This window comes from Lissotriton helveticus, chromosome 9, assembly GCF_964261635.1.
Source record: "Lissotriton helveticus chromosome 9, aLisHel1.1, whole genome shotgun sequence".
Taxonomy (NCBI): Eukaryota; Metazoa; Chordata; class Amphibia; order Caudata; family Salamandridae; genus Lissotriton; species Lissotriton helveticus.
The window spans coordinates 1,117,760,022-1,117,787,966 of record NC_136070.1 but is presented as its reverse complement, the minus strand read 5'-3'; the positions used below and the strand labels follow the sequence as shown (position 1 = coordinate 1,117,787,966).

The following is a 27,945-nucleotide window of genomic DNA, read 5'->3' as shown; positions in this document are numbered from 1 at the left end:
TGCTGCTCTAGATCACTGAGGATCTCCAACACCCTCGCTCTTCTCCCTCCCCTACTTAACAAAAAATCCACTCAATCTCGCTCCTTTTTCCGGAAATGCTTCTAACATTTGGAACACCCTCCCCAAAGATCTTCATTGCAACCCCTTCTACACCATCTTCAAAAAAAGCCTAAATCTCCTCCTCCTGAACAAATACTGGGGTCCTTAATCATCCCACTGGGCTCTCTTTACACCCCTACCTCCTATTTGCTCTCCTCCCCCCTCCTTCCTCTCCCTCCCCTCAAACTACCCTCACCATCCTTTGCCTACAATACCTGCCAGCCCCTCGAATACCTTACCTATGCTTCTCTTTCCCCTCAGCTAATCCCTTTTTATACACCCCTCCCCCCTCGCCTCAAATACCTTAATTGTGACTACCCATGCCACTCTGACTGACGATATCAACCGGAGCTACTCTGAATACTACCTCATTGTAACCCTGCGTCATGTAATATATTTATTTACGTATAGCTGTCTTATCGCCTAACTTTCCCCCTCCCCCTCCCCTTTCCCATACCCCCCCTCTTTGATTTCCCCTCCCTCTCTCTCTAGCCTCATCGTCGTGATTATAATCCGTTTTATTGTATATTATTTAAACTGCTTTGTACAGTTTTGTATTGGTTTGTAAATACTACCTCATTGTAAATTTCCTATATTGCTATGAAAACTCATGTAAAGCGCTCTGATACCCCCGGGTCCAGCCAGCACTATACAAAACATGTTAAATAAATAAATAAAAATAATTTGCATTGTTTAAAAGCAGTGGGGCGATGCTCCTCCGCCGTAGCATAGGAGCCGCCACTGTGCAAATCAAAAATATAGCTATGGTTATAAGTTAAGCAAACCTCACTTGAAAAGTAATTTTTAAGCTGTGATTCATTGCCCAGCACAAATTTAATTTAGATAATTTAAAAAAATTCAAGTTGCAGACCGTGGGGGTTGGGGTACTCAGTGGCCCAAATGATACATTGGAGGGCACACATTGTGTGCCACTTCCTTTCCTTGGTGCTACTTAGTACTAGGCCTTTTCGAAATTTTAATTATGCCAGAGTAAATCGGAGTTATTTCCCGTTACTCTTTTGACATGAAATTACAGATTAATAGGCAATTACGCTAGTTTGCGGTATTATGAGTAATTTGGCACAAAAATCCTACCTTAGGAGCACAGGACAGACTAACTTAGCGAGTGCTTACTGCAGTTCGTGCTTTTTTTTTTTATTTAGTGCTAGTTTCTTGGAGCAAAATGCATCCTCCGTTCAATTTTTTTTAGATTAAAAAGTGCATTTTGCTCTAAGAAAAGTGCCAAATGCTAGGTTAAGCTTATGATGTAATTCCACATAATCATGTGTAATCTTGCTGTAATTTCGCAACAGCAAATTACGCAAATTATGCCCACCTCTAGATAGTCCTTCTCCTGAGCTAGTCTACCATTGCATCTACAAAAGTGTACAGGCACATGAGCAAAGATCTGACATATTTAACCTTACTTATGTGACCATATTAATAGTGTGCAAAACACTCATGTTTGTGCTCTTGTAATACGAAGAAAAACTACAATTACAAATATTTCTTTATGTAGGGATAGCAGAATCTTTTGTGTTATGAAAAATATAAAGCAGAACGTCAACATGCTGCAACAGAGCAAAGTAACTCCTTTGAGTTATGAAGTGGATATCAGGAATTTACTCAATATTGTCAGGAATGCAAACAGTAAGGTGGGAGTTAAAACACTAAATATCCCAGAATGGACTCGGATGACACGGAGGTGGCAATACCTAAAAACTCTTGGCGCTGCCATGAGAGTATTCTATGACGTAAAGGCATGTATTCTTGCTAGTTGTTACAATGTGCTTGAATAATATTTCTATCTCGAGAATGGAAGCTTTTTAATTTTTGAATAAGCTTTTAAGGAGCCTTAATCTTTGCATTCAATCCAACCAGATGACATTATGAATATTTCAATTTCTGGAGAAATCAGAACTGGCAGTACATGAATACCATATTGTGTCACTGCTGGCAGAACAGAAATGCTTAACAGTTCTTGCAATCTCGCTTACTGCCTTCTCCGAGATGTAACCTTATATCTGCAGAAAAAAAGTGGTTATTTTCAATCTCAGGAAACTGACCCTTGCAGTCAACTCCATATTTTATCGTTCTAAATAGCAACAGACCTACATAACCTTCCACTAATATGACACTGAGCCATAGGCAAAAATAACCCGAAAGAGAAATGTTCTACATTCAAGATAAGGATACTGGGTGCTTTGAAGTTGATATTTACAATTTTCAAAGAAAAAAGTGTTGTATTGTCACAACCCAAAGCCCTGCCATAAAGAGGGTCAGTTTTGCTTCAACACATTTCATTCGAGGAACTGAAGCGTGACCACGATCCTATACCACAGAGGGTAAAAACACTTTGATATAAATTCCCCCTAGACAAATATCCCGTGTTCTCTAAATTGTCTTTGACAACCACCATGTGCGTTGTCCCGAGAGAGCCTTACTAAGAATACAGACAAAAATGCTGGCATCTTAAAAGTACTGGTTGAAGAAGCGTGACACCAGGCCTCTTTCTATCAATATTAGAAATCCGTAGATTATAGGGATACAGGTGAACGACTGTCAAACGTACACTGAATTTACCAACTCTGACTTTTCAAATGTCATTTAGTATTTTGTAGTCTTTACAACCCAGCATGTGCGAAATATATTTGAATGATTCGGTTTTAAAATGTATGCAAGTGACTGGAATGAGTCACTTGGCAACTGACAGCACTGACCATCAAAATCATGTCCTGGTTTATAATATGGAACACAGTCCTCCATGATTGAGAAGTAATGAAGAAATGTTGCTCGGTAAATTATGGGCCTACGTCAATGCTGCTCCTTGTGAATAGTCAAACGTTTGCTCCCACAGGGAGTATCTTAAATTGGGAGAAAACTTCAGAGACCTTTTTAAATATATAAAGCATTATTGGTCTCAGAAGCTGTTGGAAATGCTCAGGAGCATTCACATATATTACCATGTTTACTTATATAGGAGTGGTGCATTTTCACAAAACAATGTTAATGTACTTTTTGGTAAGTTTTAGATTCAACACTGGACAAAGATTTTTTTCATGAGTAGAAACTTCTTTACCTGGACCCATCATTTAGAGCTGCCCTTGACAAGGATAAATTGGCAAGCGTTTTCATGGTCAAAATCTACCTGCACATATTCAGTCAATATACACAAACCCACTCCCAATTACTCAACTCAAACCATTCATGCTATGACATGTCGATGCGGCCAACAAAACAAATAAAAAGGATAACCAAAGCATGCAATGATGTCTTGTTTACCATATTTGTTTCATCAATACAATCCTATATCTGAGCAGGTAACAGATTTCAGGAATGTTAATGTTATTGGGTTTTTGCAAAGCGCACAGCTACCCGAAGTTATCCTGGCGCTAGCTCCTAGTACCAGACCTTGGAAGCAAAGTCTTCCAGGCCTTCCTGAAAGCCTGGAGACTACAGGAGGAATAAATGGAAAGGGGTAAATCATTCCAGGTCTTAGCAGCGACCAAGATGAAGCTTCGGCCTCCCCAGTTGGCTTTTATGAATCTGGGGGACTGTCTGGAGCTTTGCGCAGGAGGACCAAAGAGTTCTGCTGGGAAGATACCAGTAGGGCTGGAGTTGGCACTGGGGGCTCCCTGTGCGACAATGTTTGTTGGCACCCCCCAATGACCACATCTACCATGGATTCACTCACTACCACCATTTAACAGTGCTCCTCAAGTCTCCATAACCACTCTGACGGATTTAGTTTTATAGCGCCACTCATACCAGTGTAGGGTGTCAGAGGGTTGTATGACATTTCAACGCATGCTTTTACCACGCATAGCGCTTTGGGGTGCTGGATAGTGAATAGTTTAATTTACTATTCCAACTCCAGTCCCCGTGGATAGCAGGGAAGGTGTTGGATAGTAAATTAAAACTATTGCCTATCCTAGAGCGCCCCCCAGCGCAATGCGTTGTAATGGTTTTCGTTGTAAAACCTGCGTTGTAAAAGCACTGCGTTGTAAAGGATGTTTCCCGTGTCAGAGCACTTTAAATCACACACATTGGCACAGCGACAATCGTGTGTGTAAATCAGTGTATAGCAAATGTTACATAAGACAGAGGACTACAAAGAATAGGAGTCACATGTCATATATACTGGTAGGCAGTATAGTTTAAGAGTCTTTGTTGTGAAAAAGCACACATTCAGAATTTAAAACATATCAATGTTAGGGGTTCTCTTTAATAATAAGAATTGATTTCTACCCAAAAGAACCATTTTGTGCAAGTTTAGAATAATGAAAGACAGGGAAAAGAGACATATAGCTCTAATATATATCTTGGAGTTGCATGCAGCTCTTTGATGACCGCTAAATAGCTCACTATATTAGGATTTTAACCTATAAACTGCAAGTAACTAAAAGATCCCTGGGACACAAGCAGTAACCCACTGACATATTTACATTATAGGCACTTTGTCATCTGCATGGTACAATTGTTTAAAACTTCCACTAGAGAAACCACCCATCTCTCTCCATCAGGAACATTAATCACTGGAGTGATCTTGACGTTTTTATTGATTGCTGAAATTTGCTTAAAGCAAATAATGCAGCAGCTGGTGCTTTAAAAAAATATATCATTACAAAAAGGGCTTCCCCACCCCAACTAGGGGCCTGGTGCAGTGGCACCGATCGCACTGCCCTAGAGCACTGCCCTAGAGCCCTGGATACCCGGCCAGCTTTCACCTGTAAAAGGCAGGGCCAACATTTCGGGAAGCCTTACAGGCTATACAGACTGCTTTGTATTTAATTCTCATTAGGACATGGAGCCAATGGGGGTCTGCGATCACAGGTTTAATGGGACTGAATTTAGGAGTTCCTGGAAAAAAGTCTAGCAGCCACATTCTGCAGGAGCTGAAGCTGGAAGGAGGACAAAACCAATAATTTACCAAACAGCCGCTCTAGAAAGAAAGCCAGTTACAGGACCATTTGCATCCTGAAGGTGGTGATCAAAATGATGTTGCTCAGGGAGGAATTTGGTGGGTAATGTGTGTTGCGTAAACTATGACTTTGGCCTAGTTCTACAAGGTTTGGCTTTCCCACTCTCTGTTACCAGAATTTAGTTCAGTGCACCAACACTTGAGCTGGAAAGTCCAGGTTTTTGTAGCCCCACACAATCCCACTGGACATACTTGTTGGTATCTGTGCTACTTACAGTCTCGTAAATGGGTCTGGGATGCAGTGATAATTCAACCCCAATTTAATTCTTTAGAACACACACACATGCTACACTAAGAAAATAGACTACATTTAAAAGTGTTTATTTCACAAATCTCATTCTGTTACTTACCACATGAATATAAATATAATCATTATAATTAAAACAGCACTATTGCATTTTACTAACAGTGACATAACATTAACATGTTTAACATGATTGGAATGTTCCTGGCAGCCTAGTACCCGAAAGTCTACTGCTTTGTGCTACACTATGAGAGCATGGAGTAGAAAACATCCCTCTAGTTTCTTTGGCTTGCACCTACTGCATACCTGTTCACAGCAGAGAAACCGATTATCATACTTTGGCAGGGAGAGTGTGTTTAAGTTAAGAAAAGCACATCAGGTGGGATCAGCTCTTCTCCGTTCTGCACCGATTCTCAGCATACATAGGGAATGAATGCTGTGGCAGGACCTCTTGCAATAAACTGGGGCAAATACCTCTCTCATTTAATAGTGCTCAATAATTTATGAGGTGTATATATAGGAATGACGACGGACTTTCAACCTACATTGGGGAACTTTCCACATAGGGTGAGAAATAACCGGTATGAACCGGCATGATAAAAATAATTCATTTGGTCCACATGTTTACTTTGCAGATGAACTATCAGACTTAAAATGTAAATATCAGAGAACTTGTAGGAGACTTGCGTCACCTTAGGGTTAAGCAAAGTCATTGTTTGGATGAACTGACAATTTCACGAGTTCTACAAAATAGAATGACATGCGGCCCATGGGCCAAAGAGGGCAGGCTAAATAAACATACTCAAAAAATGGAGTCCTGCTTTGAGATCTTTACATGTGGATGGTTATGGAGTGACCGAGTGTGTATACACCCCTGGACAAAAGCAGAGTGATCACACACTATGACAGCGTGCACACAGATGTGCCAATTCGCCTCATTTTATATAAACAATTTACGTACGCATACACGCTCATACTTTGGTCAGTTTGCACAACATTGACAAGTTTCAATTTTGCCCTCCATTGCATTTCAGAAGTGGGATGATTACGTTTCTATTAATCCTCTAGTAGGTAGCTGGACTTTTTACTTTACTGATGAATTTAGAGCACTAAAACGTTTTCACACTTTTTTCATTGACAGTAGCATATATTTCCACATGCTAGAGAAGAGTCTCATTTTCTTATGAAAAACTTTTTCATGAATATTTACACGTCATGGGATAACTTTTTTGAAGGCGCATTCTTAAGTTCTATAGTGATAAAGGCCTGCCCTTGTAAATAATTAGTGTTTGGGTCCAAACAGCACTGGCACAAATAACTGGACTGTAAAAATAACTTTTGATCATGCATCATGAACAAATTATGAAATGTAATTGTAGATAAAACTGCCAAGTGGTTTGATAATTTGATTGCCACTTCACTACTCTCCCTCTCTGTGCCACAGTACCGTCCCTCTCTGGGCCACACAGGTGAGGCATTTTTTAAGTTGTGCACCCACAACAACTTACTACGGGAGTCTGTCAACAATAACGGCAAATTCAGAGGGGAAAGTTGTAAAAGAAATCCTTCAGCAGGTGATCCAATGATCATTAGGGTGCCACATATGCATCACCTAGGCTCATACTGCAAAAAGGGACTTATTTGGCAAAATTAATTTGATTAATATATTTTTTTTTATTTAAGTCCTCACTTCACTTCAATACAACAGTGGTGATCCACCATAGATTTGTAAGGTATTTACTATCTGCCATTGAACATTAGGTACGGACATGCAAGCACTACAAAGGAGCAGAAAAGAACTCTATTTGGAAAGAAGGCCTGCAATTTGCGAATTACAGAAATCATGAGAAACCGAAGTACTAGACCTCAATGTAGTGCCAACCACAGTCCTGATTATTTGGCAAAAGCATAGGCATGTGTATTTTGCATTCCTTGTGTTCATGGAAAACTAAAATAAGTTTGAAAAAGCTCAAATACGGAATACCTCAAAGTAAAATTTTGGGTGGCCAAACCACTCCATGTGCTTAAAGCCAACTACACAATGACCAGATCACAATTCTAGTGTTCTAATTGCATTGTCATATTGATCTGGGGCGGCTGATTTCTAATAAAATACTGTACCAAACCCCACACTGAAATCAAAGCAGAGTGCTTAGCCCCAGAACAGATCTGAAAGCCTCTATCAGTTATACAAAAAATTAATATTACTTTAAATTAATGTTCTTATGCTCCATGTGAAAAATAGCGGATGCAGCCTGCAGCTTTGAAAAGCAAAGGCAAATCACTACTGCACAATTCGGAAGAAAAGGCGCCATGTTTTACCTGCATAAAACACACTTGATCGGACTTCGTTCCCTACAGGAAACAGGTTGCTAAGCATCTGGACAAGCAAGAGATAATCAGTAGAAAATCGCACTGGCTTAGGCCTAATAGGCTTCGTCAAACTAAAATGCTGTGTATTTTTGAAATGCTAAGCAAACATCTGGAATTAAGAAATTTGGTTAAAACTATGGAGATGGGCATTCCGAAAAAAATTGATGCAGACTAGTGTGAACTGTTTCTTTTTAAAAATGGCATTCAATGTGAAATGCAATGCAATATTGAAAAAAAACTGAGATGTTTGGTTAGCAGGCTCTACAGAGCAGCAACAGAGGATAGACATTTTGGTGGATATTGGATATGAAAGTGTTCCATAGGGGATCTTTCCTGTTAAGCCTACGGATTAGTAATTTAACATCATCTAGTTGAGTAAATGTTCATCACCCAGTGATAAAAAAACAGACCTAGGTAACCATCTTTCCAGATCTGAATTAGACGAGATGGTCATTTTTAAGGTAGGGGTATACTCCTGGATACTTCCAGACACCTTTATGGCATATGGCATTTGCGAGTCACTTAATAGGATGCATTTGTGTCACTGTGTTCCAGGCCATGTAGCTACTCAAAGGATAATTTAAGCAAGTGGTCTGTAAGTGATAGCAAGGAAAAGGTCAAACATGAGTTTCCCCAAACATTCTTGTTCTTGCTGCAGGCCACTGATAATTCTGCAACGACAAAGTCATAAAGTGCAAGGCTATCCATGCCAGATTTAGAATAGTTATTAATTTCAGGCATCATACACAAACATAACAACAAAGTACAAAAATGTTCAACCAAATCAATGAAACTGACACAGAATAAGTTGGGCTTGCAAATATCATTCGAATGGCCCCCTAGAGCTCGGAGAAGTCATGTTCCAAACTGAAAAAAGGTAGAATTGATCCAGATGCAGCTTTCTCTCTTCCCTAGGATTTCAAAGTTAGCATTAACATCAAGCTGATCATCATGACCATCAGAAGGAAATCACTAAGGGGCACATGCATCATTCATAGATTTTGCGATTCTTAATTTGCGAAAATTACCGAATCGCAAATTAAGAATCGCAAAATGCTATGCATCATTTTTTGGGCTATTTATTTGGGATTCGGTAAAAATCGCAATTTTTACCGAATCGCAAATAAATAGCGAATTCCTAAGTGCATTTTCACAAATCCCATTGATTGACTCCTATGGGCCAAAAGGCCCATAGGAATCAATGGGAAGGCATTTACAAATTCGCAATTTGTTGATGCATTCCAAGGGTGCAGGGGGGGTCCAAAGGACCCCCCCTGCACCCCTGAAATGCATTTGAAAGTGCATGTTTCACACACACATGTCCTAAGGACATGTGTGTCTGTAACATGACAGTTTAAAAAATGCATTTTTTTGCTTTTTGACAGATTTTCGCAAATTAACACGAGGGTCAACCTAGTGTTAATTTGCACTTCCCATTTCATAATTCACATTTTTTTTTTAAATGATGCATTGCATTTAAGGAATCGCACAAATGCGATTCCTTAAATGCATTCGCATTTTTAAGAAATGCAAAAAAATGCGAATTCTGAAAAAGTGTTTGATGCATCCCAAAAACGTATTTAGGAAGCGCAAACGGCCGAATTTACCGATTCGCATCGTTTGCACTTCCTAAATAGGTTGATGCATGTGCCCCTAAGGAACTTGTGTTGTCAAGGTTATGATACTCCAGTGGTATTAAGGCAGTTATCCAAAAGTAACCATGCACTGTATACAATTAATCAACCCATCAGGACCTGTCAAAAGCTTTAGAATAACATACTGATCTACCTCAAATGGCTCCTTGTGGAGTAGGAAATCAAATTTAACATTTTGTAATACATACCATGCATTGATTTTCGCATTAACAAGATTTTTACAAACAAACTCTGGGGTCTCTCATCACTTCAGATCTAGATGATGCAAAGCAACCCATTTATCAATGGAAATACAGGGAAAACGGTCTAATTCCCTGGAATTGGATTCAAGAGTGATCCACAATCAGGAGGCATTCTTAAAAAAATGCAATACGATTATTTAGGGGTGAGGAGTCATTTCGTAATATGATCCTGAATGGAACATACCCTACTGCCTTCAGAGTTTGTTCCCCACTTAATATTTTATCGGGAATGCAATCCATTCTATTCACACTTTGAAAGCGAACCTTTCTGCCCATACATATTTATGGGGACTACCATAACTATTTACAGTGAGGTAACAGACACAATGTATTGCACTTTAAAAAATGTTTTAATTCAACCTGTGATATTATACAGGCACACCCAATGCTGCAAACGCTTGCAATGATATAAGAAACCAATCAAAATATAAAAACTGGCGGAGGTGTACTAAAGTGGCATTGGGTTTCATTGCTATGTGGGATATAGGAACAGGATAGTGTACATTTATTTACATCAGTTGAATCACCAGTTGAATCACCTATTAGAGTATAATGCAGATTCCCATAAAGTGCATAGGATTATAGTTTGCTAAACCAAAGGCACAGAACAGTTCATGAAAAATAAGCATGAACCGAGAGATACCGAAGAGTCCTGCATGCAATTAGTGAGGTTTAGATGTTTCTTGAAGTATTGACACAATTTAGATGATTATTCATCAAATTTTAATGCAGAGGAAGGATGGATTAAAAAAGGTTTCTTCATGTTCCATAGTGAGTTGAGGATCTTCTAGCCACCATGCACACCTTCCCCACCCACCCCAGCCATAGCCACCCCCTACCCAGTTTTCATAGTGCACCTGGTTTAACAAAAATGCAACAGACATGTTTCGTAATAAAAGATTGAGTGCCATAAGCATCTGGTATGGCAGGTCTTACAAAAGAGTACAGCATCAAGAACAGGAGAAAGATGCAATAGATTCATAGGGGCAGTGGAATTGGAATTGGCCACCCAATAGAATGACAGCTTCACTTGGAGGACTGCGAGCCGACTGGCAGGTCACATTTAGAGCATAGATGTCAACGCAAGAGTATCAAAGTGATTTGCATATTACATGTAACAAAAGGTAGAAAAACAGAGAAGCAGTTCGTGTAGCACTTTGCCAAGAGTCAAAAAGGAGGCTCAATGCTTGCATTCAATTGACCATTATACTTTTAAATGGCAGGGGAGCACATCATGCTTTTAATGCTTCACAAAAGTATTCAACATTTGTGCTTATGAAGGTTTCTGCAATTATTCATCCAGTAACTGAATAGACACTTTGCAGTTGAGCTGCAGCAATTGAGCACCAAGTAGAGAATAAAGAGGGATGATATGAACATTAGTCAGGAGTGAGTCCCCTGAGACTACTCTTCTGCAATGGAAGCAATAGCTTTAGGAGGGCTCTGCCCAGTATACAAAGTTCTTGATCAAAGCTGAGCCTAAGTGGTTAGCGGTGGCAGGGGAGGGGGGCAATGAGCATTACCTTCATTATGGCGGTGGCAGAACAGATTATTGTGCATGACTCTTACCCTGTTTTGCTCTGAAACCTGCATTATACACTCATGGGGCTTTACAAAAGCAGGCATTGTGGCCAACAAACACCACTGAGGTATGAAAATTATATTATGACAACCATGTACTCCCCAAGCACATACAGACAACCCTAATTCGCATAAAATAACACTTGTGTGCTAACTCCATGGTTACACCATTCCCTACGCCTATATCAAATGCAGATATTCGTACCAAAGTAGCACTAAACCATCATCACCAACTCTGAAAAAGTCACGAGCTGCACAAAAAATCATGTTACAAATGACGAATATAGAACTATTCTCTCCTGTAATAGTAATAAGTGAGAGGGACTAAAAATGGCAAGAAAATGGTTACAAAATATCCTATCAGAAAGTTGTAAACATAGAAATATAGAATAGACTTGAAAGTTCTTTCGGCCCTACTAAAAGCATGAGCTGCTGTAGACGTACTTTATCAGAGGTCATGTAAAATGACGAGGAGAGAATTTTATCTGTACTGCGATTTTTAGTTGACTGGGTTGATGTTTGTGGAGTTGACAAAGTGTCATAAAATGGCTTTGCTCTGACATTTGAAAACGCGTCAGCTGCCCATAACTCTTCCTGGATGATGAGCCAGGCGTCAAGATTCTGAAACCAGTTTGCAGTGTCGTTTACAAGTGAACCTTCCTCCGGCCAAAAGAATTCCATGGCAGAAATGATCGCACAATGAGATTGTGGCAGTCATTAAGGTACACGATTTTCTTAGGACGTCCTGTCATTGTGCAATTGTGGGTGAGAATCAAATCGATAATAGGGTGCACTAGTGGAATAAATATGTATCAACTGGAGATCAGTATTTTTCTGTATCCGAGTCAAGATTATATATATATATATATATATATATATATATATATACACACACACACACACACACGTGTATATAGCAGGTGGGCCCTGCTGAGATACAGTCAGCCTGCATGTTATGTTAAGCATAGCTGTCCCGAAGGTGCTTACTTCGCTGAGCTATCTTACATGATATTAATGTCTCACAATGGCTGGCGGTGTTTTTTTTCTTTCTTGCTGTGTTTGTGTGCGTCTGTATATATGTATAGGTGTGTGTATGTATGTATGTATATAAATATATATATAACACCGCCAGCCATTGTGAGACATTAATATCATGTAAGATAGCTAAGCGAAGTAAGCACCTTCGGGACAGCTATGCTTAACATAACATGCAGGCTGACTGTATCTCAGCAGGGCCCACCTTTCCATCCTTCTGAAACTAATAACACCGAACACCTAGAATACGGTTAACGGTAAAACTTTTAATTTACGGTACAGACAAAGGATGTTCGCAAGTGCTGTAGAAGAACTATTAAGTAACGACCGAGACTAGGCAATTTGTAAGTACTTTGCTTCAGAAAAGAAACTACAGCAGAACATTACACCACAGTGAGAGGTGGAGCAGCTTGCTGAAGTCCAATAAGGGCCGTATAGAAAGAATAATATGTACAATAGAAGAACTAGAACAATGATGGCATTTAATAGGTCACAAGATAGTATTATAAATGCCCTTTACCACCATCTTTAAGAGTGTGACTGCTATTACCTCTAATCGGCATTTATCGCAGACTTCATCAGGTTCATCTAGAAGACAGCCATGAACAAAGTAGAACACAAGCTTTGAACTCTTCTTGGTAAATTATTAAACAGTTGCTTATTTCAAAGCTCAGAAAGTTGAGGAAGGCAAACGACAAGTGAATGAAAATACATGTAGTGCATAAACCTTCTAAATCGATTTACATTCAAATGTGGTTTATTACTTAATTTTACATACGCCTTTAAAGTGGATTGTGAATTTTAGAGGTCTCCGACGCTTACAGAGGCAAATACCACACATTATATTTTTCACTTATTTAAATGAGAAGTTTTGCAAAATAGGAAGAAATTGGGAGTTGCTGATAGGTGGGAGCTCAATCACTGCTTCAGTCTCCAATTCTACACGAATACACAAACAGTGAGTCGGCAGCACCAGGACAAAGGAGGGTGCCTACTTATGTTTCTGCCTGAGCCTAAGAAAGGCTGGACGAAAAAATAAATGCTATATTTCATTAAAAATGATTATTGCAACAAAAGTGCAATTTTTTTTTCTAAAACTGAAAACATTCATATTAGCCAAAATATATTTCCGTTGAGAGTGAGGAAAATCTTGTGTTTAAAAAACGTTTAGTATAATTTTCAAAAGTAATACAAACTCTTTAAACCCAGTGATGAGATACCTTCATTTTGGGCCATGCCAAACAGCTCATAACAATGCAGTAGTCTAAAGGACTAAGTTCTTCTCACCTCAAAGATTTGTCAACAAGTCCACTGTTCGGTACCCTTCTGTGCTCGTTACAGGGCTGCGGCAGAGGTCTCTGGGATGCAGAGCCCTGCAACGTTTCGACCGAGGACGATGTGTAATTCTATGGACGACACCAAAAGGGCTAGGCTGTGGCTAATGATGTACTACGCTGTATAATCTTTTGTGTTACCGAGCCTTACGGGGGTGGGTGGGGGGAGGTTCCTGGTTCTATATGTGTTTGGTATGATTTGTATTCATTGCAAATGATAGCTTGAAGGCTTATGGGCATAGTACTTTTTGAATGGACGATGGCCTCATCCGCGCCACAGACTATGCTGCTGGCAGTTATGGACCGCTATATCCTCGCTATGTTTCCCCACCGGGGGTGGCGATTCGGTAAGATGTGGCAATGTGTGGTGCGATGCTCATTATTGTACTGTGTTATGCTTATTCAATAAAATATGTTGTAAAAAAAAAAAAAGATTTGTCAACAAGAGAGCATTGTGAACATCTGTTATAGTCAGGCTACACAATGCTACTTCATCTGCGCTCACCACCACGAGCAACACGTTCTCCAGTATAACGAGACATTGGCTTCAGATAGCCACAGAATCCAACAGATGCATGTCTTTAGATGTTCAATGCGACTAAACAGACCAGTCACAGGCAAAACAGCGCGGATCCATCTTGCTTGATTTTAACAAAATGGATCATTAAAGACAGGAAACAGATGTTATTTATTTCTCAAGAACATAAAAATGGAAAAATGTTCTCATCTGGAAAATAAATCTGCTTCCCAGCAGACTTCTATGAAACATAAAAATGTATTCTGCCATTTTCAGCAAGTGAAATAGTTAGACATTTTATGAACACGTACTCCAGTGTTGGCCATGCTACACTAACGCGAATGCAAAAAAAAAACAAAACACCCAAAACAGAAAAAGAAAAACACGCTCGTGATCTCGGAGCCTAGACCGGGTGACTGTTCTTCAGAAAGTGATGGCTTGTACAAGTGACTTGCCATAAAAACAATTTGACGAAGAACTTCATCCATGTTTTCTGCAAATTATTTTGGGCGGGAGAGGCACATTTTAGAATTCGGAAAGGTTTGAAAATCCCAGTATACAAGCTAAGCTTGACGTGATCTTTACTATCCAGGAAGCCAAATGAAAAGTAAACAAGAGCTTGGTATAGTTCACAGCACATTGATAAACAATCTCGGTCATCAGCACACAAAAAAAACCAAACTAATTATAATTTTCGCACAAGACTCACAAGGGACTTTGTTCCCTGGCTATTTCAAAAGCACTCATGAAGATAGAGGTCATTACTCTAATTGTATGGAGAAACATGCTTTCAAATTCACTGCAAAGCCACATACTTCTAGTTGCCATAGATACCAGTTGTTCACTTTCACAAGTGGAAAGCAGTCATAATTTCCTCAAAATATTCCATAAAAACTTGTGCATTCCCAATAAATCGTGTCATTTCAGAAATGCAGCGATACTGTGAACAGCAGTGCAGGGGATACCAAGTCTCATCCACTACCTGCAAGGTTGTGCAAAAAGGGAGTGTTCTGTCCTATGTCCTTCAAAAGGAGGAAATTTCACTTTTTGGCGCTCAGGGATTCCGCAATGAAAGGGGCCAGCTTTCTTAGACAGTCAGATAAGCACAAATAGGTCACATATTATCCCAGGATCACCTTGGCCTTACTAAAAGGACTTCATGCTAGAGTATGGTTTCAAAAACAGATTTTACCAACTTGGTGAGGTTGCAAGACAACTGTAGAAATATATTCTCTTTTGCACTCCATCACCTCTGAATCATTCTACCTTCTCCATCCAGTAACCAACATCACAACATCGTTCAGAACCATCATAATTAGAAGCAGCTAAAAAGACAGAGTCCCCAAGAAGTGGGCATTACAGTACTGTGCTGTCTGCTAGTTATTTGGAAAGTGTTTTACATGTGTAACTGACTGAAGACCATGCAATACAATATCTGCATGTGTAAAAACTGAATGGAAAATCTTTTGTGCAATCACAAATTTAAGGCAATTAATAAAGTGGCTCAATTACAGAATCAATCTAAAAGTAAAAGTTCATAAATCTTCATTTAACACAACATACATCTAATAACATTTGCCATGCTCAAAACACTATGTACACATAGATAAAGACAAAAAAAAAAGTATTGCAAAATATATCTTGATTTAACATTAAACTCACCAGAGTATGCCCAGTAGGGATCTCCCATTGCCTTGCGTCGACGTATCTGCAGTGAACTGCCATGTCGGTTTTCATGTAGTGATCCAACATAACCCTCTGTTGAAGCTAAACAATGTAAAATGAACATTTAGTTAATGAATTTTGGACACATACATTTTTAATTAAAGAAACATTTAAAACTGCTTTCTAGCTTCATGTCGAACATGGAGATACAATCACAAAGAACTCCTGTTGTCATCCCCTCCCCATAGTTGTTATACTAGCTATTAAACCAAGTATTTTCTTCCTCGTCCCATTCCTTATTTGTATGTACTCTGAAAAAAAGAGTTGTTAAAGATTTACTCACATATGGATCGAAAGAGAGAAAATGTTGTAGGGGTAGGTTTAGAAGAGTATCCTGTACCTACCCGGTTAGAGAAAGGTTCTGCAAGTACATCCTACATAAGAACAGGTTTTTGAAATGGACATGCAATTACCTGCATGAAAAGGTATCCAGCAGAAATCAAAAAACGATTTACTCAGAGAACCACCTGGAATGTTGTATTAAGTTTTAGATGAAGTAAATCTAAAATTGTAAAACTACTACAGTGCTATACGTTTTAAGAAGTAACAAGCATTTACAATGCAACGGTTTCACCTTTGGAAAAGTTAAAGCTATTGGCATTGTAAATGACAACATTTTTATTTATGTGTTGGCTTTGAAAACCTAATTAAATGGCATTGTCATTTACAAAGCCAATAGCCTAATCTCTCGCAAATGCGACACCTATTGCATTTGCACCCACACAACACTGGATCACAAGAAGGGAACAGAGGCACACACAAAACCGAGTCACAAGCAGGCAACAGAGGCACACACAAAACCGGGTCACAAGCAGGCAACAGAGGCACACACCAAACCGGGTCGCAAGCAGGCAACAGAGGCACACAAAACCGAGGGGGCAGGGAAGCAGCTCTACTTGATAAGAATAAATCAGAGATCTGGCAACGATGGGCGTGATCATGGAGGGAATACCCAATCCACAAACAGGAGAGTAAGAAGCACTGCAACCAAATTTGCAAAGTAAGGAAAACATCAGAACCCATAAAATAAATGACAGGCTGACATTGTTTATGTAACCGCAGTCTAAATGCAGAAGTGTTTAAGTAAAATGTTTAATTAGTTAATACACAGGCCACATTACACATCTCTTATACACACAAGACATATGCCCTCCCAACTATTCTGCCTGTGGCTACCTTTTCAGCCTTGGTGGGATTCGAAAACTGGCCTGTGAGGTTTGGTGTCCCCCCGAAGTACAAGACTTCACTTCAAGCTATGGCTCCGGCTCAAGCTACCATTCTGATGCTCTTTTACATCTGGGCATCCCTCGGACCGGAACCCCGCCAGCCGCAACTACAGCTCTGGTGTTTCCTAACCTACACCTGCAGCCGCCAGTGCAACTGGGAGCGGCGGCCTCTGCGAGACTCCCGGTAACCCGCCTCTGTGCACCGGTGCGGCGACTGATCTTGGCGCTGCTGTCCGGGATCCGGGCGCAGCGTGTGATCTCGGCGCATATTTAATTTATTTATTTTTGTTTGTGGTTGCAACGCAAAGTGCAACACAGGGCCCGGAGAAATTAGGTCCTTGGGCCTTGCCTGCGACCTCGACTTTATTTTCCCTAGAGTCAGCGCTAAAGGACCTGTCCTGACGAACCTCCAGAACACTCACACTAAAAATATCCAAGACGCCAACGCGTGCAACTTCACGCCCAAAACGGCTTCTACTCGCTTGCCCAGTTTCACATGGTTCTCTCAACTCAATACGCTGCCAACATATGGGGTGTGACATGCTCGTAAAACTCTACAGAACAGTGTACTTTCCTTTAAAAACCCTTGTACCCGGGTCAAAACCGCCAGCGCTCACCGATTTTTGAAGCTCCCCCAACCAAAAGGAGGCGCGCTCCTTGCCACTGGGTTCGGGGTCGTGGTACAGAGCCTGCACAGCCTGGTATACCAACTGCAGGTTTGGTTTGGCCTCCATGGCAGCGGTTCGGGCGTACACCGGGCAAGAAGGCTCTTCACACGCGGCTCCTTCTTAAGCGCGCGCCTCCTCCCATACCCCGCTTTGTCGTCCGTTGAAGGCTCGCGCTGTTGCTATCCCCAGGCGCGAGGATCTCTCCGCTAATAAAATTAGCAACCTAGTATAAGCCCTATTCTGTATTACACTTAACCCACTGGCGGGGTTTCTAAGTCTCTGGCCTCTCTCTCCCATGCAGCAGGCACGTCACTTCCCCTCCTTGCCCTACAGACAGGAAGTACGGGTAGGAGTAAGGGTGAGACGCCGCTAGGAAGCCGACAAGTGACAGGAAGTTAAACTGGTAGCCTTTTTTAAACACCAAAGTCTTTCAAATCAGATACCGCAGCACACGGTAAAGGTAATAAATAGCACATAACCGTTCACTTAACTGAAATTTATCTAAAGATAAACAGAGGTCTCATATAGGACAATAATAAGGTGAAGAAAAAAGGTTCATGTTTATTGTTCATCAGAAATATTATGCAAATAACCCCTTCGTGGAAATTTTGAAACTTCATGAGGAGAAATGCCATCTCAATTCATACAGCACTAGAGTTAACTGGGTTACGTTGTCGGCTGATGACCGTTCTGCGCCATGCCTGGGAATATCGGTTGTTTAAACTCGACATAGCGGGCTGTGGCACAAGAACGCATAGCTGCAAGCTATCACATGTAATGTGAGCAGCTCCTGCTGGAAAGGAAAACAAGTCTGGAACAGAGCAACAGGTCGTTTCGGGATTCGGGGGCGTGTTTGCGTGCTCTCCCCTTCCCATTGGCTGGAAGGTAAAATTCCAGCCAATGGGAAGAGGAGAGGGCGGGACTTAAAAAAGACCCAGAAACGCCCCCGAATCGCGTTCCGACGGGGAAAGAGTGACTGACAGCCAATCTCTTCCAATGGCTAGCCTCCATTTATGGAGCTAGCCAATGGAAGACAGAGGCGGGACCAAAGCCCCATATGTAGGACATAAGATTTCGCCCTGGGCGGAGCACTGCTTCGCAGTGCTACGGCCAAGGCGAAACCTAAAAAAGGAAGTTCGTCAGCAAGGAGTAGAGGGGCAGGGTGAACATGTATGTTTTAAACTGTCTTCACTGTTCAGGGATCTTAGGGTTACCAGCTTCTTTGAGACTTTAGAATGTTTGCAAGCACTCTGAAGTTAGGCCTATGTGCAGAGCAGAAGTCCAAACGCTACCCAAGGTCAGTTCAATTTCTAATAAGGTGGAGATCCAGATAGAAAGCAACCATTTAGGGCAACCAACCAAAAAATTGGTATCATTGAGATGTATAAGAGTGTAATGTTAATACTGGGTAAAGCTGTAAAAAACAGTTTCAATTGTGCTGTACATACAATGGCACAGCAGCGTTGACTGGATAGTCCATCAGACTGTGTTGAAAGTGTCACATGCCTGTACAACACAGTAATTTCATTCTGTGACAAAGATGCAGCTCCATTCTATGCTACTTACTCCAATCCCTCACAATCACCATTCCCTACACCACTCTCCAGCAACTTAATTTCCATTCTCTCAGACACCCTCTTATTCTTTAGGCCCCCTTAATCACTAGTAATAACGTTTTAGCAATAAGGATATAATATACACACAATAACAAAGAATGTCCAGGTTTGCATACTTTGGAGCAAATGGCAAGTGAGAGCAGTATTTATAAAAGGAACTTTCCAAGTACTTGGGCAACAGGTTATTAAACTTCAGTAAGTGCCAGAGTGACTGCCCAGAATGCATATTACAGCAGCAAAAGGTTTAATAACCGGACACCAGGATTTCTACCAAAATTCATTGCAGAATGCTAAATAAATACAAAGTCTTCCGGGTAGTCTGAGATAACTCTGAGAAACAAGATCTGCGGTCTCTATTTGTGGAGGATATCTTGGTTACTTTTCAGTAAACACTAAATTTCCTAAAATGGTTTTCTGATCGCACAAACCTGGAAAATGCTCATTGATTAAAGACAGAATTTGTAGGGCCAGCAAACATCAGTCTGATTCCTTAAGAAAAAGCCCTTTCTTCAGGATGCATTCAGGTCTTGTTTACAACACTTCCAAAAAAATACCCCGAACCCCACTGATTAGGTCATGCTAGTAATTTGTTTAGAGCACCATCACCCAAGGGTCTCTTGGGGCTGACATTTAATCTAATGTTCATTAATTTAGTTCCCCAAAGACCTCATTCCAGGTTACAGAAATTAGGGCTGCTTTCTGACAGCAATGTTTGGGGTACCGCTTAAGCATGATGTATGGAGTGCCTCTCTCAGGAGGACTCTTTTCTAGGGACATTACATCATTGTATGTCTTCAAAGATGTTGAGCTCTTTATTAAATACACTCCTGTTGAGTTCCAGTTTTTGATAAGCCATTTACATTGTAATAGCAGTTCGTTACTAAGGAAAGTTAAACTGGTTCAAAATCTGACAAAGTTTTTCTCAATAAGACTATTTAAGCCTTCTGAATTATATGCATTATGAATTACTCCACTTCCAGTTGGTCTGCTCTAGAGACAAGACTATTGTATGGGTTTTGTAGTGTGGTTTTCATCTGATTCCTTGCACCAATTTCTGTTCTTCAAGAGGTGTTCTGATACTTATGACTTTCTGCAAGGAAATAAAATCCATCTTCATGGACCCTTTGTATGGGTCTGATTACAAAATTATGCCTAAAGCTTGATCCGACACTCCTCTCTGGTTGTCAAGTAATCTAATCTTCATATAGAATCCAATGCCAGTCAGCATTTCACTGAACTACCATCTCTCAGGTAAACAATTTGATTTTATGATTGTATTATGCTATCAAAAGTAAACAAATCCTCTATGATTGCCACACATCGTACAAGGGAGCGGTTTTGTTATGTCACTAGTAGTATGTAATCTATTGGCCTGCCCAAATGCTTTGGTTGGTCACAGTAGGTTTTAAACGTTCACCTGTACTGTTCAAATACCCCTTCCTCTGGCTCAGAACCAGCTTCTACTAAAGCATTTGCTATCACCAAATAACTAGACACACAGCCCATGGGTACCTGAAGAAAATAGATTTAGAAGCAACATTTGTATTTTCATCTTAAAGGAAGTCCAGAATAGGGACTTGAGTGAACCTCTTCCTCGGTAACACTCTTCAGCTAGTGACAATCTTGATTTTTTCTTAATCTAGATTAAGAAAAAAATTACACAATCTGAATAAATACACTCAAACCTCCAACATTAAGCTGCAAAAATCACATCAACAACCGCGGATAAAACACACAATTATGCTTTGTAAATTGCATTTGGAGCCACAAGTACTTTAACAGTAAACTCCACTCATTTCTATTTACTTACAATTTTTCAGTAGAAGGTACTCCCTACTTCACGAGCCAGATCACCAATTTAAAAGTTAGCCAAAGTTAAAGTAGCGTGATGACCAAAGATGGACCTTCAATCAAGATGGCCATCATAACACTGCAGAAATGCAATGTTTCTTCTGCACTCAAGACGCCGCAGCGCTTTCCATTACACATTCATGAGGATTATTCTCACCCGCTTCACCTGTTTACACAAATTTTCTTGCACATCATTATATATATCGATTGTGTGTTTGAAAGCTCTACCCATCAATTATGCCACTTTACACAACTAATAAATAACTGCAATCTAGAAAAAGCAGATAAAGAATATATTTTTAAGTGTCCAAACACCAACAACCATTCGAATAGCCTTAGAGGAGGATTCAACCAACAAAATGGAAAGAATAAACGAACCTGTCCTCCTAAGAAAAAAAAAGAATCTCAGAGGAAATTCGTTTCTCAACATCTGCTTGTTTACTCACATGCACCAGACACCCGCTACAAATGCAAATCAGGCCTGTTGCATTGTCACACTTCACTGAGGCAAATTTAGGTTATATGAATACACAGATGCCGGGAAGCAAACAGACAGAAATTCACGACTTTGCTTTCAACTTAACACCACAGCTGAGGAGAACTTCAAATTAATAAATGTATAAAAAAATTTAAATAAAATCGGTTTCCTTAAAACACAGATGATGCCAAGCACTGCTTGTACATTATCATGAAAGCTTGAGGTAAAATAGCAATTAAGATGCACACACCACATAGAATTATTTATACATCAACAATTTGATGCTAGGATAAAAGAGGAGCCGCCTTCAGCATAGTAATTTATCCCCAAAAAAAGTTAATTTAAAATCGACAGTATATTAAATTAACTCAAGACTTGCAAGACAATGTTCCAGAAAGCTAGACCCATCACTAAATATCTTACTGGGAAAACAATCCGTATGTTAGCATAAACAATTTATAGATTCCCAGTAAAGTGAATACGACGAGAGTCAGCAAGCAGTATGTAAATCAATTTTAAAACTCTCCAGACTTTAACCGTTAACGTGAAAGAATGGTGGAGTGGCGATTCTTTGGTGCGCGTATTAATCACATTATTGATTTCCAATGCAGAAAATTAAATGATGCAAATTTTTGCCTTTGCGGATGCCTCACCCAATTGGATATGTCAGCATCTTATTTGAGCAGAAATGTAACGTACATTGTTCTCGTCTTGCAAGACAATGAAGTCCACTGTTTCCTGCAAGTTTCAATGTTACCCCAATCCACAACTTCACATCAGCCATAGGACTCGGAGCCCAGGCTTTACACCTCATTCCATATACTGGTATGAGTTCAGCCTCGTTTGTTACACGTGGTAGGGCACTGATTTCTAATCAATGCAGTTGTACACGGGCGGTTACTAAAATATTCAAGTCACTGCTGGTGTGCAGGTTTGTTGAAAGAAATACATTAGCAGAGTCCTAGGAGAAGGGCGCTTTCCAAACAATACAGTTCATGGTTTCCTGAACCCAACTTCCTTGCGGAAAAGGAACGCTTCCTGCAGTTGCTTGCTACTGTTTAATGTTTAAAAAAAATAAAAAAAAGTTTCCTTGCAGCTTTTGCATAAAATAGCCTCAAGATAGAGTAGTTCAAGTTCCATTTTATATATTTGATTCATTTCAAGATGCTTACAGTAATAATAACAGCTATATATGGGTAAACACAAACAGCATTTTTAATGCAATTAACGGTGCTTAGGATAAACCTTGCAGCACGGGAGGGCATCAGGTACACACCACAGGGTATGACGTGGCTCGGAAAAACAGACACCTAGGCATGTGTGGCTCCTCTCTTTTCAGGTCAAGTGTGTTCAGCACAATGAGGCATGTTTAATGCGAGCAGCGCTGTTTACTGCCGAGTTTGAGGCTCGACAGGCACAAGGACATTTAAATTAGGGAAAACATACAGCTGGTGAAAGGAGCAGCTAGGCTGACTGGAGAACCAAGAAGTTCGGCTCTACTAGGACGCTAGCCTTCCTGGCGACCAATGCATCAACAAGTTTTGCTGAATGAGGCCACCGAGGAGCAACAACAAAGGTTGCCAATCAATGGGAAATTACAATTTACTGCTTTGTTTAGACCACCAGTTCCTCCGTGAGAGAAATGCAGCCTACTTAATTAAAGTCTTTCAGCCCTTCAACTAAGAAGGCACCAGATATTGACCTGCAAGATACTACGGGCCATGAGGCCACCTATGCTTAAAAGATCTGGTGACAAATTTCTCCATGTACAATCTTCTTTGTGTTGCACTCAGCCTCCCTGCTCAAGAACAACAAACTTCATGAAGTTCTGATGTGGTCTGCAAATGCATATCTTCTGTGCAAATGTTCAGACTAGCTAGAACAGCTCTGGCTAGATCCTAATTTCTGGGTTGCCATGGCCCATGGCTAGCTAATGTGAAAATATTGCGTGTGCGTTCCAGGCTTCAAAACAATAAAGGCTTTACCATCAGTGGAAAATCAAAGCTCTCCGTCCAAGAGACTCAAAACACCACTGTCTGTCAGACACCAATTATGGTGTGTTCTCCACTGCCAAACAACTGCTCGGAGGCAGCAGTACTGCACTTGCAGAACTTCACAAATACCCTTTACGAAAGAATCAGAGACCGCATAACCCACACGGGGACAGTAGATTAATACCTATGGAGCTCTACGCTTTATATTAAAAATATACCGCAGTGCCACATCATGCTGTGGACAGTGATTGATCATTCAATCTAATGTATCCCTTTAGTCTTTATTCCCATTTTAGTGGCACTGCCAGTGAGGGGGAGAAGGAAGCTAATAAAAACAAGAGCCTTTAAATGGGACCACGGACAAAACTTTTAAAGTATATGGTTCATACATTTGTTAGGGAAGGTGGGACTGAATCATTTGTCTACTCCAGCCCAGTTCAGAGCTACAGAAGGAATGCACGAGTACAAAACACTAACTTGGACCATAAAGGTTCACAAAGGATTTCACGAGGGTCACTAGTGCCTCAGGTACAACGATCATGGGGGATCACAATTCAGGGGACACTTCCACACAGAACTGCTTTGATAGTCCTATCTGGCAGGTCCGCAAAACGAGGATCACTAACAGGTGTGTAGGAGTCTAGGTCTTGGTCTCCGATGGTGAATGCAGTATGGAAAATGCAGTAGGGTCAACCTGTTATGATGGAGGTAAACAGGTAGGTAGACAAATGGTCTGATCTTTACTTGGAGCAAGTCAGGGATTGAAGAGGTACTGGAGGAGACCAAGTGAAAAAATATGTTGCAAGTCCATCCTGTTCATGAGATACAAGTGTAAGAGGGCACAGGTTCATAAGGACCACTCAATCACAGCAGGAGTGTAGCAGAATAACACGCCTGCAAGCATCTTCCGATCAAAACAGAACTATTCTGATGTATTGCCCTTCGTTTGTATTGCCTCTACAGCAATTAAAATAGTCCACACCATAAACTCCTCACAGTTAAACCAGTGGCGTAACGAACCTTGAGGGGGCTCCCCTGCAGGGTACGTGAAGGGGCCCCCTCCAGACTCAATCTAGAGCTCCCCAGCAGAAGTGCTGTGCTGACGGGGTCCCCTGGAGGGTGAGGACCCCCCCGCACCGCGGGGGCTGCAGGGGCCTGTGTTACACCCCTGTGTTAAACTTATGCTGTTGTTGAAAAATGAAAGGTTCTTTCAACTAGTTAAACAACAAAACTTGCCTTTATTTCTGTGATCGAGCCTCTATCCTGTTGTCATCCCATGTGAACTAATGTACCAGAATCTTTACAGGGATTTTTACAAAGGCTCCCAGTCACTGGAAAATTACAATTTACTGCTCTTTGTTTAGACCACCAGTTCCTCCGTGAGAGAAATGCAGCCCACTTAATCAAAGTCTTTCAGCCCTTCAACTAAGAAGGCACCAGATATTGACCTCCAAGATACTAAGGCCATGAGGCCACCTATGCTTAAAAGATCTGGTTACACATTTCTCCATTTACAGTCTTCTTTGTGTTGCACTCAGCCTCCCTGCTCAAGAACAAAAAACTTCCTGAAGTTCTGATGTGGTCTGCAAATGCATATTTTCTGTGCAAATGTTCAGACTAGCTAGAACAGCTCTGGCTAGATCCTAATTTCTGGGTTGCCATGGCCCATGGCTAGCTAATGTGAAAATATTGCGTGTGCGTTCCAGGCTTCAAAACAATAAAGGCTTTACCATCAGTGGAAAATCAAAGCTCTCCATTCAAGAGACTCAAAACACCACTGTCTTTCAGACACCAATTATGGTGTGTTCTCCACTGCCAAACAACTGCTCGGAGGCAGCAGTACTGCGCTTGCAGAACTTCACAAATACCCTTTACGAAAGAATCAGACCGCATACCCCACACGGGGACGGTAGATCAATACCTATGGAGCTCTACGCTTTATATAAAAAAATTTACCCCAGGGCCACATCATGCTGTGGACAGTGACTCGTCAGTTGCTAATTTCGAAGGGGATCAATTCTGAGACCGATTGTTTTTTTCTTCATGATTTGCAATTGGTTACCCCCATTTTTGATCATTCAATCTAATGTACCCCTTTAGTCTTTATTCCCCTTTTAGTGGCACTGCCAGTGAGAAGATTGAGGGGGAGAAGGAAGCGAATATAAACAAGAGGTAACACGTTATGCTTGTACAACTACATTGGGCGTAAGTAAGTGGCTAGGGTAACACATGAGCCATGAAGGCGGGTCTAGTATTCTCTGTGGCACATCAAATACGTTGGGAAAGCTCGGACTGAATATAATTAGGCTAGATCAGACAGGTTCACATGTTAGACAAGGTTAGTAAAATCTCTGCCTAAGTTCGGTTCATATTAAAACTTCTCCATATACAGCTATTGTCTGAATTATATGGAGGAGACCGAGGAAAGGCAAGTCTATGGAGGAGACAGAGGAAAGGCAAGTCTATGGAGGAGACCGAGGAAAGGCAAGTCTATGGAGGAGACCGAGGAAAGGCAAGTCTATGGAGGAGACAGAGGAAAGTCAAGTCTATGGAGGAGACAGAGGAAAGTCAAGTCTATGGAGGAGACAGAAGAAAGGCAAGTCTTCACAATGAAAACTGTTGCCATTCTTTCATTTTAGACCTTCATGTTGCACCGAAAGGGGTGCAAGGAAGCCCCCACCCCACACTCATCTCTAGGTCTCTGCATTTTTATTAGGCCTGGGAGACTCAGGGGGCCCTCACCACATTCTGCACGGGGCCCCAATCATTTCATATTACACCACTGCAAGAACAATTATATTTTGATGCAATTCATGCGAGTGAGGATTTATTTCTCGGTTGATATGGAGTGAGAAGTCTACATGTGAACTGTGAAAAAAGACTTACAATGGAAAGAGATACTAATTATTGTTTACTGTGCTCTAAAATAAGACATGTTCTCCATAAAAGCTAAAAGGACAGCGTTTAGCCGCTGTATAGTGTTACTTGTTAACTTAGCGGAAGAGTTTGCCGAGTGTAACATGAACAATGTTTATGTAATGCTCTGCAAAGAGCTGGGTTTCAAATTCAGAACTCGAGCATAATAAAAAGGTTAGGTTAACAGCATAGCTAGCACTTAACAGATGTGCGCCTCAAACACAACTGGGAAAACGTTCCATGGAAACCGAACATGCAGGCAACAAATGTTTTGCTAGTCTTGAAGCAGAGGGTGATTAACACTCCGAAGTAAAGATCGTATTTCATTTCACAGGATAAAAAAAAATAGTAACCATATTGTTGTACATACACACATTATTTTATATATATTTCAATTGACAGTGAACAGAGCAACACACAAAAGCAGGAAGTCCTGCAAAACTGCAACCAGGTCTCTAAATCCTAACTAGATTGAAAGGAATGTATAGCTACCAAAGCAAAAACACACTTCTGCCTACCTGCCAGATTATAAACTACATTTATTTTTTTTCAACATCTACTGCATGATAAAAAGTAATTCACTGTAATGTCCCCAGTATAGGTACGCAATATTTAGTGATGGTTTTGTAACGCACCAATAAGTCTCCTTCCAGACACATGGCAGCAGTTACTAGACAAATAAAAAGTCAGGTTTCTGCACAGGTTATGAATGGTGTGAAAGAAGTGTTGGGTTCAAGCAAGGCAAAGAGGAGACATATCGAGGTTGCAAATTCTAGAGCAGCCCTTCTCGTATTTTAGGGTAAGAGAAGAAACTGGAGCTGACCAGTTGAACAGTTGAACAGTCTTGAAAAGGTTCATCTTCAAAACTCTTTTAAAGGCAAATATGCTGCGTCCTGCCCCCCCACTCTCCATCCCAGGCTGGGAGAAATCCTTCCAAATTTGCAATTCCTCAATTAAAGATTTCCCCCTGTATTTCGAGAGGCTGCATCTAAAGAGGGATAAAGTTGATCTTTCATGATCTAAAATTATAACTGAATGTAATGGGGTAGGGCAAAGAAGCTAGTAAATCACCCCACATCCAGCCCACTGTCCACTTTGAGAAGGTTACGCAACTTCTTGAATTTATTTAACTGGTCCACTGGGAGAATGTCAATTTCTTTCAAATATGGTTGATGTGGTTTGATTTAAGGTTGAAATAGAGTCTAGGTGCTTGATTTTGTAATCTTTTACACTCTTCTTTCTACAGAGCCTCAGCACAGATTAGGTTACACTAAATTGTGAAAGAAAAAAAAGGATCTGGACACTTCTACATGGTACTTAAACTGGAGCATCGGAATTAATTTCCTGAGCACCACAAGTAGACAGTTTGTATTTAAGAAATATTAGGCAACTACTAAAGAACAGAAGTCA

At 40.6% G+C, this 27,945-nt stretch overlaps 1 protein-coding gene across 6 annotated transcripts in view; it reads right to left on the bottom strand.

The window, feature by feature from the left end:
• Window positions 1-27,945, bottom strand: part of PTPRG (protein tyrosine phosphatase receptor type G) — a 1,220,925-nt gene that overhangs the window by 1,020,151 nt on the left and 172,829 nt on the right. For all 6 annotated transcript variants that reach the window (XM_078661520.1, XM_078661521.1, XM_078661522.1 and 3 more), the window contains exon 2: window positions 15,724-15,828. In XM_078661520.1, coding sequence (XP_078517646.1) covers window positions 15,724-15,828 — 105 coding nt within the window. The remainder of the gene's footprint in view (window positions 1-15,723; window positions 15,829-27,945) is intronic.